Raw genomic sequence first — 14541 nt, 5'->3', positions numbered from 1 at the left:
AGGTGCCCACTTGAAAACCCCAGAGATGTACCCTACTTAGCTCAATCCAGACGGTTGTCATGCTGATGCGCTGGGGAGGCCGCACTGTGGTTGATCCCCGGAGCCAGCATCGCAGCCGTTGTGTGTGCTGATGCGCCAGGGAGGCAAAGTAAGCTGATCCCTGGAGCCAGCATTACACTTCAGTCATTAACACCAGACAGAAGGATATCTACATCATCATATGGAAGGAAACGTAAATGGATGGAGACACATATGGATCACATTAGTTTACTGTAAAGCTACGTCTTAGTTGGTGCTTATCTTGGCGAGAGCCGAATTCAAATCAGCATGAAGTTTTAACATCTACTCTCGTGTAATGGAAATCGTACTTCAGAATACTGTAATCTGCCAAGTGTTTAACCTGTAGTACTTTGTATTTAATCATATCCTGATGTAACTTTCACTATTATCAGCTGTATTATTGAATTGTGGTTTGTCACACTTATACTTTGCTTGAACAAAAGTTATTGTATTTCTTGCTCTTATTGTATTACTTGTATTATAACACTTAAAGTATTTGCTTACGATTGTAAGTCGCCCTGGATAAGGGCGTCTGCTAAGAAGTAAATAAATAATAAAAAATAAATAAAACTAAACTGCCAGCCAACTTACAGCACACGTGACCCCAACAAAAATGTAACGTCACAAACACCAGCCTGACGTCCCCCGTTTCCCTGGAGACGGTGTACAGTGCTGGCTACCTGTTCAGTTTGCATCCCCAGAGTTTTAGACATCGCCTCTTCCCTAACTTGAGAAAATACTTTTGGTTCTGACACGTTTTAAAGCAGCATATTGTTCCAGAGCAGACGCGTTCGGTAGCTTTTAAACACGGCATCGGAGAGTTTCTGAATCCCGACCTGCATACAACCCGTCCGTGTCACAGCTCCTCAATGTCTCCTACTTGAATTGCATGCACTTTTCATTTGAAATGAGCACAATATCGTTTCTGCACCTTTTTAACCGGGCTGCATTCAATAACCAATGTCTTTTCATCAGAGAGTATATGAGCTATCCGCCGTCCTGAACGCATTCTTTTCTCGTTTCGCAATGTGTACTAATATGGAGGATATTTTATGCCAAAATAATAAATAAATAAATAATTATCGAAAGAAATAAATACATGAATGAATATATAAATAAATACATGTCTACATTTATTTATTTATTTCGGCATGTGTTTATTTATTTCGATATTTATGTATTTATTGATTTATCATTTTGTCATAAAACATCCTCTGTACGCAACAGTACGAAATGTTCTGCGTTTTACTTCTGTTAGATAACTCATGCTTGTCTCACTATTTGTCATAAAAAAAAAAAACTTTGCTGTTTGATTTTATCTTGAAGTAGTATTATAATTTACTGTAGAACCGAGTCAACCAAACCCTTCATAGAAGTAAATCATAAAGGTTTTTTACTCCAGGCTGCAGGTCTCCTGTCTTCCACATGTTTCCATTTGAATGCCTGTGTCGTGCGCTCTGTGTGCTGACAACCCTACCTGTCTCTTTGATGACACCCAGTGGATCTTTGGAGCAACAACAGTTTGGTAAATACCTACAGTGTGACGTCATGAGACGATTCTTCGGTCAGTTGAGCTATTGAGATCCGGTTAATTATTATTATTATTATTATTATTATTATTATTATTATTATTATTATTATTAAATAAATATCTTCAGTATTCATAGAGCTCATCATGAATCAAACAAACTCTCAGGACTCGCCATCAGTCAGCTCTGACTCTGAAGTACAGAGAGTCCAGTTTTCATCACCAGGTAACTCTGACAGGGGTTGTACCGACAGACTGGAAAATTGCAAATGTAATACCGATCCAGAAAAAGGTAGACAAAACCGAACCAGGTAACTACAGACCAATAAGCCTGACTTCTATTATATGTAAACTTATGGAAACCGTAATAAGATCTAAAATGGAAAATTACCTATATGGTAACAGTATCCTGGGAGACAGTCAGCATGGTTTTAGGAAAGGGAGATCGTGTCTAACTAACCTGCTTGATTTTTTTGAGGATGCAACATTGACAATGGATAATTGCAAAGCATATGACATGGTTTATTTAGATTTCCAGAAAGCTTTTGACAAAGTCCCACATAAAAGATTAATTCTCAAACTGAACGCAGTAGGGATTCAAAGAAATGTATGCACATGGATTAGGGAGTGGTTAACATGTAGAAAACAGAAAGTACTGATTAGACGAGTGTGGCGGAGTGTCCCGCCCCTTTGTTTATTTATTTATTATGATTTGTTTATTACGGCGAAAGCCGATTTTGTTATTTGTTATTTATATTTTAAAAACCTTGTGAGGATGCGTGGCTGATCAGCTACTGATTATGTAACTAGCTGACAGTCACGTAATCTTACTAAACTCGTGCAGACTGTGGCCGAGGGGTAATAAGATAATTAACAGCTAGTTAACCCCTCGGCCAGAGTATAAGAACCTGCAGCTGTCCGTGCTGCGGGGTAGAGTGTACAGAGGAGAGTACGGGGAGCGGAGAGAGCGAGGCGAATAAGAGAAACAACTGCTAAGTATCGTGCTGGGGTAAAACCAGCACGCTTATTTGTTTCTATTTGTTTGGCCAACGCGCCTTTTTGTTTTGTGTTTTGTTGTTTGTTTAAATCTTGTGTTTTGTTTTATGATTTAATAAATACGCTGAGCGCAGTAGCGTTCAGCTTCACCCGCCCATCCACTGTTTTGGTTCTGTTACTTCCTGGTCCGTGACGTCACCACACCTCACCACTGCAAGCCATCCTGCCACAAGGAGAAACTTCAAAATAGAGCGAGGTAACCAGTGGTGTACCACAGGGATCAGAATTAGGTCTTCTGCTATTCCTAATCTACATTAATGATATAGATTCTGGTATAGTAAGCAAACTTGTTAAATTTGCAGAAGACACAAAAGTAGGAGGAGTGGCAAACACTGTTGCAGCAGCAAAGGTCATTTAAAATGATCTAGACAGCATTCAGAACTGGGCAGACACATGGCAAATGACATTTAATAGAGAAAAGTGTAAAGTATTGCATGCAGGCAATAAAAATGTGCATTATAAATATCTTATGGGAGATACTGAAATTGAAGAAGGGAACTATGAAAAAGACATAGGAGTTTATGTTGACTCAGAAATGTCTTCATCTAGACAATGTGGGGAAGCTATAAAAAAGGCCAACAAAACGCTTGGATATATAGTAAAAAGCGTTGAATTTAAATCAAGGGAAGTAATGTTAAAACTTTACAATGCATTAGTAAGACCTCATCTAGAATATTGTGTTCAGTACTGGTCACCTCGCTACAAAAAGGATGTGGCTGCTCTAGAACGAGTACAAAGAAGAGCAACCAGAATTATCCCAGGTTTAAAAGGCATGTCGTATGCAGACAGGCTAAAAGAATTGAATCTATTCAGTCTTGAACAAAGAAGACTACGTGGTGATCTGATTCAAGTATTCAAAATTCTAAAAGGTATTGACAATGTCGACCCAGGGGACTTTTTGAACCTGAAAAAAGAAACAAGGACCAGGAGTCACAAATGGAGATTAGATAAAGGGGCATTCAGAACAGAAAATAGGAGGCACTTTTTTACACAGAGAATTGTGAGGTTCTGGAACCAACTCCTTCAAGAAGCTGTTTGATGAGATTCTGGGATCAATAAGCTACAAACAACCAAACGAGCAAGACGGGCCAAATGGCCTCCTCTCGTTTGTAAACTTTCTTATGTTCTAAAATAAAAATAAAGAAATATCTGTAAACAATAACATTATATCTAATACTTTATACATTTTAATATAATTTACACGACTCATGTTTATTCTAGACATAACAGCACAAAGCACAGAACCAAAACGTTACATTGCGAGTAAAAATAAAGCAGATGGTAAAATAAAGAAGCTTCAAGTCTTTTGATAGGGTCATGGTTCGTATTACATTATGCAGGAGATAATCCTCACAAGCATGTGAGTATCCTAATGATACATGAATTCACACAAGTTTATATAGAATGCAAGTCATTACATATTCACAAGACACCCCCGCTGCTCTCCCTTCTCTGTCCAATCATCGTGAGACAGCGCCTCGTTATCACACACCCCTTGTGCAGTGCTGTTCCGCTCTCACTGGACTTTAACATCACAAACAAACGTGCCTTGTACCAAATACTGGTTTTAAGCAGTCTTCCCTTGAACTGTGTGGACCGTTTCTTGACGCAGCTGAGTTTAGTTTTCTAGTGAAACCTGCTAACATCACCCCTTTATTCAGGGACGATTTACAGAACCTCTACAAAACCCGTTTCTCATGTTTTAAACTCATTCATGTTTTCCAACAGTAGGTTGCATAGTTAAGCATTCATTTGTTAGACTGGTGATAAGTATATTGTTTTAACTGCGAGTAATATCATGCAGGCTTATTATACAAAAATAAAAAAACTAGAAGTTGCTGGGAACTTAAAGGCTTCCAGGCGTTTACAGCAGAAGAAGATACGGTTTGAGGCTTGTGAAAATGGAAATCATACCAACATTTTGTTAATTGGAAACCATCATTTTATCCTCTGTGTTTTTTGTAGGATAACAGTCAGTATTTTATAAATGTTGATTTAGTATTCATTTTGTGAACTACTTGTGATTCGTTGAGAGTGCATTGCGCGCTGTGGAAGTTTCAGCTGCATATTTCAAATAACCCAGCTGTCAAATTTCTGTGCAGGCCGAGATCACAGTAATTCTATGAACAAATGGCAAACAATAATATAAAAAAAGGTCAATTTTACACGCTTAAAAAAATATCTTTTTTATACTATTATATGATTTACTGTTAGATGTGCTAATAGTATTAAGCGGTATATGCTGCAGGGTAAGGCAATATCATTTTTATCAGGAATTACGAGTTTTCATGGTCATAAGCAGCCTCTTGTGGTGAGATTTTCCAAAGCAGTCTTTTAACACCAAAGACACATCTAAATTTCACCACAAGAGGGCAACCTTGTTTTTTTGTTTTTTTTTGCTGGTTAATCCAAAGTATAGTGATATTTTGTTTTTTGTTCTATGCATTATTTTCACCTATGAATAGGGCCATGGAAAATTCACGATTTCACGGAAATAATGTACTTGACTGCCTACCGTGAAAACCTTTTTTATTTATTTATTTTTTTACATTACAGCTTTTATCATGTAGAAACCATAGACAACTACATAGAAATGTCTGCAACAATAACACAACTACGACTAATAATGGATCTTATATTTATCATGGTGTCAGTCTTGGATGTCACATCTTTGCCACTAGATGCAATCCCTGATTTCACAAGCTGTGGAGATGAAATTGAGTCTTACAAGCACCATGCCGCTGAGAGGGACACAAATGTCAATATTGTTGATTTTCTGGGTGAGGTCTGAAATCAGATTCCCAAACATGGCAGAAATTGCACGCTGCTTTTTGTCAATTCCACCAAACTCTTTGGGTGCAGAAGGAACAGTTTCCACATATGGACAGGTTTGTACACCACAAAGACAAACCACAATGCTGGCCTTCAACAAATAACTCGTTTTCTGCTGACGGGCCAGGTAATTATTGTGTGTGTGAGTGCGTGTGCGTGTGCGTGCGTGTGTGTGCACAACACGCTACATGGATTTAAAGTCGCATACGATTTCTTCTTGTTTTTTTTTTCTTTAGATTATTTTGTACAGGTTGATTCGCTCAAGCAGCACGATGTTATGTGGTTTTAAAACGTCATATATAATTTAATGTGTGTAAAGAAAAACACAGTTTCAGTTTCGTCACTTGCATTTAACCCTGTTTTTAACATTTTGTTTTTCAAAGTCAGCATAACGCTGTACAACACAGTCTGTCTAATTACTGTATGAACATAGCCTTTTAAACGTTTACAAAACTCGACAATGTTGCCAAATTTGTCATTTTGTTTTGTTTTAATCACTTTTGTCTGATTGTTACTTTTTTCAGCCAACACATTTAAATGACCCTTGTTTGTTACATTTTAAAAGATTGTTTTAAACGTTACAATGTAAATGTTGACTCAGTAGCTACTATTAAATGTTAAAATGTTTCAACCTTTGTGATTTTCTTTGATGCGCTATTCATTTTAGGCAACTTACAATAGAACGTTTTTTTATTTTTTTATTTTTTAATAAAATGGCACTTCCATGACAATCCGTGAAATGTATTTGTTTTTTTTTATTGTCATTCCTGAATTTCTTGAAAAAGTGGCCCTACCTAATACTAATAATAATACTACTAATAATAATATTAATAATACTAATAATAATCATTAAAGGCTAGCAATTAGGTTGCATTAAAACCAGTAAGTTAAAAATGCCATTTTATAAAAATGTGTTTTAAGTTTAGACTTAAAAATACCCACAGACCCAGCTTCCCTAACACATGGAGGTAGAACAATCCATAGTTTAGGGGCTCTAAAAGAAAAAGCCCTACCTCCCGTATTGGTTTTATTGACCCTGGGAACAACGAGCAGCCCGGCTTCCTGTGATCTAAGAGTGTGATTTGGGAGATACGTGGTCAGAATCTCATCAAGCAGCTTCTTCAAGGATCCCAGGGTGTCAGATTCAACAACATTACTGGGGAGTTGGTTCCAGACCCTCACAATTCTCTGTGTAAAAAAGTGCCTCCTATTTTCTGTTCTGAATGCCCCTTTATCTAAGCTCCATGTGTGACCCCTGGTCCTTGTTTCTTTTTGCAGGTCGAAAAAGTCCCCTGGGTCGACATTGTCAATACCTTTCAGGATTCTGAATGCTTGAATCAGATCACTGCATAGTCTTCTTTGTTCAAGACTGAATAGATTCAATTATTTTAGCCTGTCTGCATACGACATGCCTTTTAAACCCGGGATAATTCTGGTTGCTCTTCTTTGCACTCTTTCTAGAGCAGCAATATCCTTTTTGTAACGAGGTGACCAGAACAATTACTCATAGGAGCTATCTAGAACAGTCTTGTGCTGTCATTTTATTCTTGCTCTTATTGTATTACTTGTATTTTAACACTTGAAATGTATTTGCTTACAATTGTGAGTCGCCGTGGATAAGGGCGTCTGCTAAGTAATAAATAATAATAATAATAATAATAATAATAATAATAATAATAATAATAATAATAATAATAATAATAATATTCCACCAATAGCATCATGGCACAGTAACATAAAGCAATGATGTCACTGCAAAGTTCAACCAGTTAAATGTCAGTATCCTAAAAGTGGGTAAGTATTACCAAGTATTACCCCTGCTTTGGGAGGTCAATGTATTTCACTCACAGCATGGTACAGTGACATCACATGTCACTGTGAATAAAGCAGACTGTTTAAAATGACTATATATGTTTGTAGGACGTTTTTTAAACACATAGCCTTGACTTCTCATAAATGTATACAAAGATTCACTACATCACATACCACAGTACTTAAGGATTGTGTGGTCCCTCTTATTATTTAACATCACTCATAGACTTTTATAATTTAATATGTAACTGGTCTTGATCAGAGAGCTAAAGATTATTGTGAAAATGAATCCCTACCTTGGCTTCCAGAAGAGCAGAACCAGACTTCAGATCAAAAGATTCAGGAATGCAAGCAATCCGCAATGACTAGATTCACTTTCTTTAAGATGTCTTTTTTACCTTTAATAAACTGTCACAAACAGGTTCAAATTGTCCAAATCAACGAGCATTAATAAATAAAGAAATAGATGAAACCTAAATTTAGTCGAATTTTAATAGTCATTAACTGTCGAAATGTATTATGTTTATCTCTTATCCCACACCAATTCAATACTTTTTTTTTTTAAGAGTTGGATTATTAAAGCAAAAAAGACAAACAGATACTTTCTTCCAGGATCCAGATGAAATTCAGTGCAGGTGGTCTTCCAAAAACTGTCCGAAAACCAATTCTATGCCAGATATAACAAGATTTAGAAAGATTTTGTTTTTTAAAGAAAATTTTAACCGCAAAAATACGTCCATCTTCCGCTAAACTCTCAACAAGACTAAACTGCCAGCCACCTTACAGCACACGTGACCCGCACAAAAATGTAACGTCACAAACACCAGCCTGACGTCCCCCGTTTCCCTGGAGACGGTGTACAGTCCTGGCTACCTGCTCAGTTTGCATCCCCAGAGTTTTACACATCGCCTCTTCCCTAACTTGAGAAAATACTTTTGGTTCTGACAAGTTTTAAAGCAGCATATTGTTCCAGAGCAGACGCGTTCGGTAGCTTTTAAACACGGCATCGGAGAGTTTCTGAATCCCGACCTGCATACAACCCGTCCGTGTCACAGCTCCTCAATGTCTCCTACTTGAATTGCATGCACTTTTCATTTGAAATGAGCACAATATCGTTTCTGCACCTTTTTAACCCGGGCTGCATTCAATAACCAATGTCTTTTCATCAGAGAGTATATGAGCTATCCGCGGTCCTGACCGTTTCGCAATGTGAACTAACACTAAGAATAATGCAGGAATCTATCTATCTATCTATCTATCTATCTATCTATCTATCTATCTATCTATATATCTGTCTCTCTCTCTCTCATGTCAAATTAAACGTATCACTTACAGTATATCTGAGCATCAAAAGAAACGTATCACTTCTATTTGGATAAAATTCAATGACAAACTCTGTTTTAGAGCAGGTGCAGTGACTTTATTGTGCTGATCACAATTGACATCACGAAGATGCTGTAAAATGATCTGTCGATCTTGGGCAGGTGTTGGGACTCTTGATCTCCCAGTTCGTGGCCTGTCATTGACAGAGTGTGTCTGGTTATACCGTCTCGCCAGGTTTGAAATTGCTGGCTGCGAGCACCGAAGACGGCGAGTCACAGTACGCTTCCCTAGTCCAGCCTCCAACATGCCGATTGCACGAAGGCGCTGCTCTTTTTCTGTGATTTTCTTTATTGCTTTTATTCAAGCTTGCAATTCAACAGCTGAAATCACTCCATATCCAGCGTCCAATCAACTGTCTCACTAATTAGGTGATTAAGTGAATATGCTTCAGTCATAGTCACTGAAGCGTGTCATGGTCAAGGATGAATGATCGAGTGATTTTTTTTCGAAAATGAATGTGTTATAACACTGATAAGTTTATTTTGATGCTACAATATATATATATTAGTGATCTTGGTTCTCGCAGGCAGGCGCATCACACAAAGCAAGGCAATCCACACACAAATGGAGGGCGGGCGCAAACCCGGGATCTCTCGCACTGAAGCATAGCGCCGATATCGCTGTACAAAAGAGCCGGCTCCCTTGCAAGGAGCGTATACGTCACCTACCAGCATAATACAGACATAAAACAAGCAACGAGAACTAACACACTCAGTGCACAGTCCAGGCCACGCCCCCCTGATAACACAAGCAATGAGAACTAACACACTCAGTGCACAGTCCAGGCCACGCCCCCCTGATATCACAAGCAACGAGAACTAACACACTCAGTGCACAGTCCAGGCCACGCCCCCCTGATAACACAAGCAACGAGAACTAACACACTCAGTGCACAGTCCAGGCCACGCCCCCCTGATAACACAAGCAATGAGAACTAACACACTCAGTGCACAGTCCAGGCCACGCCCCCCTGATTGTTTTGCAAACTCCTATTTTCAATACATGTTTCATAGCTTACATGACAAAACCGAGTGTCACCAAGTAGATAATATAGAGTCCATGTAAGAAAGGTTCTTAGAAGCACCTAAAAAGGTCTCCCCACAGCGGCAAAGCAAGGTTCTAACGAGAACCTTTACTTCTAGAGTGTAGGCATCATTCAAAGAAAGGTGGAGGATCCTGCTCGCTATGTTTCGGAAAAAAAAAAAAAATCCATGTAGGCTACCCAGTTGAATTAATCAGAATTGTAATTGGATTATCTTTTCCAAGTCATGTAAACACAGAAAAGTGTCGTTTTCACCAAACCAATTTGCTGATTCAGTTCCCGAATATGCCCTACATTCTTTTTCTAAAGACATGATCTCATGTAACCGTAGTGAATGCGTGTCCGTGTATAATTGTTTAATTACCCAGCCAGGTTTAACACGTTAATTAATTCTGGGGAGTATAAAGGTGCTGGCTACGCGCTTATCGGTATGCAGCTGCAGTGTTTGATTCTGAACTGAAGAGTTTACAATGGGGACGCGCGGTGTTCAGACAGCGCTTTCGCTCGCTTTGATTTTACTTGTGCAGCTCCACGGCGCTTTTGGATGGACCTGGCCGGATCAGCCGGTTTATAACCCAGTGCTATTTACCGCGCCGAGAGCGGTGTTTCAGCCGATTCCCACCCCTCTCTCCGTGCAGAGAGCTGACCTGTCGCTGTTGAATTCGGTCACCCTGGACTGCAGGAAAGACGCCATGGTCGTGACGGTGAACCGGGACTTGTTTGGGATCGGCTACCTGGTGAACAGCGCCGACTTGAGCGTGGGGTCCGCGGGCTGCTCGGCCACCTCCTCCGACAGCGTCGCCAACACGGTTTTGTTCAGCATTCAGCTCCAGGACTGCGGCAGCACTTTCCAAGTAACCCTGCGTGTCGATCGCATTTGTTACTGCGGTAGTTAATAAAGTGAACTGATAAGTGGGTAGCCCAGCTTTCTTTATTGCTTGCACTTCACTGTGAAGGTCTCACATACAGTAGTGCGCACATTTATTACATTAACTCAAGACTTGTCATGTCTGTTCTGTATATACTTGCATGCATGAACACCTCGGTCTGTGGATTTCAAGTTTTGGTCCCTAATCTTATAGGCATCCTTGAACAACTTCTGAAGTCATGCATTAATATTTCTGTGGTTCTTTCTCATTAAGCTAACTGCTTGTGTGGCCTATTGTCAATTTAAATTCTTAATTTACCTCTTGACATCACTTCTCCAAGATTTTGCCGAGAGGTGCATGAAATGGGGGTACACAGTTTACTGACCGGTTGGAGCTTGTCATCCAAGTTCTGTATCCTTGTGACATTCAAGTGTATCAAACTGCTTGAACAAGCGCTCAATTCCTTGTGCCTTAAAGTGTTAAAGCGCAAGACCACTTCACATTTTTTTATAATCAAGAATTGAAGGATCACTTTTCAACTTCTCTCTAGGTATTCCCAGACTTCCTGAGCTACACAAACCATCTCTATTACAAGCCTGCCAGCGTTGGCATCATCACCAGGGTCAATATGGCTGATATTCTCCTCGAATGCAGATACCCGAGGTACTGTACCAAGCAAACGGGGACCTGAGGGGCCGTATCTTTGAACTTCACACTAAATCACCTTGCTGCTGGTCACTCGCTTGTACCAGGGTTCTCAAGTCTCTGCTGCTGTAATATAAGATTTGGACTCAATTCTATTGAAGCCAACATTTCTTGTATTCCTGTGTCATCTTCAATAGGATGCCAGTGATGCATGATATCACTTACAAGGATGTGGTTTTTATTTTTCAGAAGGTGGAATGTCAGCAGCAGCCCCATAAAACCAACCTGGGTGCCCTTCACTTCAACAGCCTCTACAGAGCAAATCCTGGACTTCTCCTTGCTGCTCATGAATGGTATGAAGGAAAGGGTTGGGTATGGGGGGTGTTTATTTAATGCTGGTCTGTCTCCTTGCTTCCTGTTCCAGATAACTGGAGTGGTCCCAGAGTCTCCAATGTCATCTACCTGGGTGACATCCTTCATGTTGAGGCTTCTGTTGCCGTCGACAACCACGTGCCGCTACGGCTCTACGTCGACAGCTGCATCGCGACCCTGAGCAACAACAAGGACTCTGAGCCCAGATATGCTGTCGTGGACAAGCTTGGGTGAGAACTGGAGTTACTTCAAACACACTGGCTCGTGCTGCACTCTGCTTTTATTGAACCTGTTTCAATGCTGTGTGTTGGCGGTGTAACCCTCTCCTCATGCTTGTCTCCTGTCTCGCCCAGCTGCCTGATGGATAGCAAGTCTCCAGACTCCTCCTCTTCATTCACTAGACCTGCTCTGAACAAGCTGCGCTTTGACATCGCTGCTTTCAAGTTCCAGGGGGATTCCAGGAGCATGGTAAGGCTTGGCTAGACCTGGGTCTATCACTAACTTTGTCTTGTCAAAGTGTACTATAATGACCCCTGTGCTTTCCTGGTGCATTGATTTGCTGTATGGTGTGTTTAACTGCATTCCCATTGTGACTCCTTCCCCTCTTGTTTCAGATCTACATGACTTGCACACTGAGAGCAGTCAATGCTGACAAACCAGCTGATGCCTCCAACAAGGCCTGCTCCTACCAGAAGCAATCCTACAGGTAAGCTCTTGCAGTGCAGGAGTGATCGGTTCCTCCTTGCTGAACAGATTTCTTAATCTGGACCCTGTCCCCTTCCACCATGCTATTGTTTGTGATTAGCTGTCGGACCGTGGTCTAGGTCAAGCACAATCCCAGCTCAATCCAGATTAGCATGTGTGGGATGAACTTTGCCACTGCAATCATGGCAGCCTACCTCTGTGGCCCAGTTGCAGCTGTCCTCGGCAAGTACAAGCGCTGCAAGACTCCTGATGACTTGTGGAGTCTCGGCCTGGAATCAGAATTGCTGTCTTAGTGGTCAGAAGGGTTTTGGCTTTATTTTTCCCTCCTCCACGGTCTGCTTTTAAGAAGCAGGGTTGTTCATGTCCCTTTCCCTGCCCATGCCTCTGCTAGAACCTGTGTGAACACTTGCATTTATTGGCTTCCTACCGACCTCTTCATAGCAAGTTAGATATCCTCTTGCAGAAATACTTGCTCCTCCCTATGTGCACTGGTTGAAGGTACTGATTTTAGGGGTGGTTGTGTAGATCTCGGTGGCTCTGCACAGTCCTTGTATCCTAGCTGTCTGTGATCCTGCCCCTTCATGCCATGCCTCCCTTTTTCAGGTGGGTCTCTGAGGACGGCTCCTCTGCAGTGTGTGGGTGCTGTGACGCTGGCTCCTGCTCTGGGACACCCCGGTTCCTCGCAGACCCTTTTCCTCCTGCCGAGATCAACCAGCCCAACTGGAGCGGAAAATGGCCGCAGAAGAGAGCGGCTCCTCTTGATCCAGGTACTGTCTGAACACCCAGCCTGGGCGAGGCCTTTTCGGAGGACTGGAACTCTAACCAAGCTGTATAAATACTGCAACGCTTGTACTTGGCAAATCCAATTAATTTGGTGTTAATCCTTTGCTGCCAGTGTACAATATGATGGACAAACCTGCCATTAAATGGGTGTGGGAACTGGGAGGGGTGGGGGGGCATTTGGAGTTCTAACCAATGGTTCAAAATCCTTTTGTTGCCATTGTAATATTTAATGGATGACCTTTGCAGTAGGTCCATTGGTCTGATTGGATAGAACATTGATGTGAGTTTAAACATATGAAGTGATTGGGTACCAGGAAGCAGCAACACCTTGTGTTCCACAGCTGCATGTGCAAATCTTGCAATGATACTCTCTATTCAATGGAAGAAAATGGGGACCAGTGACTTTCTAGTGCTAAAGCATTTCTAACCTCATTTTGCCCTCCTTTTTCAGTGGAGAGTTTGACCATGTGTGCTCCCCTTCAATGGAGTTGCATTGTGGAGTAGCTCAATCACCAGTGCATTACTTTGCTTCAATGACACTAACCTTGCCCTCCTGTCTCTTTCCACCCCCCCCCCCCCCCCTCTGTGTAGCTGGCCAGGACCCCCAAGTGCATGTAAAGGAGATCACCATTGGCCCCCTGACCGTGGTTCATGTAGTCCGAGACCATGCTGTCGTGCTCAGTAAGGAGTCCCTGTACCACCCCCTGCAGCTTGTGGAAGAAGTGCAGGGTAAGTGCCGCTCTCAATGCTACTGAGCTCTGAACCAGCTTGCTGTCAATGGAGGGTTAGTCTGCTTTATCGAATCTCAAGAGTGTAACTGTTGTCTGTCATTTAAAATGAAAGACTTTGTTTTTAATGTGTCTACATTGTCATCTACTGTTCCATCACTCCTGTAAGCATGTTGGACTCTGTGCTTTTAGCAGTACAGGGAAACTGAGCCTTGAATGACTTTTGCTATAGCTGGTTCAGCATTGGACCACAATATCCTCCATTCCCAATGTAAACCCCTACTCCTGAGTCTTCAATGGGTGTAGCTTCCCTCCCGTGTTGTCCTGTTAACCCCTCTCTCTCCCGTCTCAGACTCTGGCTCCTCTGTCCCTGTGCTGGCAGTCTCTGCTGTGGCTCTGGCTCTCTCCTGTGCTGTCCTGTTGGCTGTGTTCCTGAAGAGGTGCTCCCCGTCTAGTGACAAACTGCTCGCTGTGTCTTCCTAATGTGTTTTGAAGAATTAATAAAAGCCTTGTGAAGCTATTGGAGTTGCTCAGTGGTCTTGTTTTTATCGGAGGTGTGTTGCTCAATATCTATGCTTGGTAAAGATCCATGTCCTTTAACCCAAGGTCTCGTCTCTTGTATAGTGAGACATGCAATGTGCTTCATTTATTTTAGATGTGCTTCTCCCAGGGTTAGTTTGGTTTTACAAGGGTGATGCAAGTAGTGATAGACTTGAATGCTGTAGT

The 14541-nt window shown here is 41.3% G+C and overlaps 2 protein-coding genes across 2 annotated transcripts; both read left to right on the top strand.

The window, feature by feature from the left end:
• Window positions 1-10132: 10132 nt before the first annotated feature.
• Window positions 10133-10624, top strand: LOC117427280 (zona pellucida sperm-binding protein 3-like). Its single transcript, XM_059004314.1, has one exon. The coding sequence runs from the start codon at window positions 10184-10186 to the stop codon at window positions 10607-10609; it is 426 nt and encodes a 141-aa protein (XP_058860297.1). The 5' UTR covers window positions 10133-10183; the 3' UTR covers window positions 10610-10624.
• Window positions 10625-11108: 484 nt separating this feature from the next.
• On the top strand, window positions 11109-14335 carry LOC117426797 (zona pellucida sperm-binding protein 3-like). The gene is made up of 8 exons (XM_059004313.1): window positions 11109-11245; window positions 11477-11580; window positions 11652-11829; window positions 11953-12067; window positions 12214-12305; window positions 12908-13071; window positions 13679-13816; window positions 14168-14335. The coding sequence occupies exons 1-8, from the start codon at window positions 11211-11213 to the stop codon at window positions 14296-14298; spliced, it is 957 nt and encodes a 318-aa protein (XP_058860296.1). The 5' UTR covers window positions 11109-11210; the 3' UTR covers window positions 14299-14335.
• Window positions 14336-14541: the final 206 nt, after the last annotated feature.

The sequence above is a fragment of the Acipenser ruthenus genome, chromosome 29 (assembly GCF_902713425.1).
Source record: "Acipenser ruthenus chromosome 29, fAciRut3.2 maternal haplotype, whole genome shotgun sequence".
In the NCBI taxonomy this organism is placed as follows: domain Eukaryota; kingdom Metazoa; phylum Chordata; class Actinopteri; order Acipenseriformes; family Acipenseridae; genus Acipenser; species Acipenser ruthenus.
The sequence above is the reverse complement of the archived record's forward strand: the minus strand, read 5'-3'. Positions and strand labels throughout refer to the sequence as shown.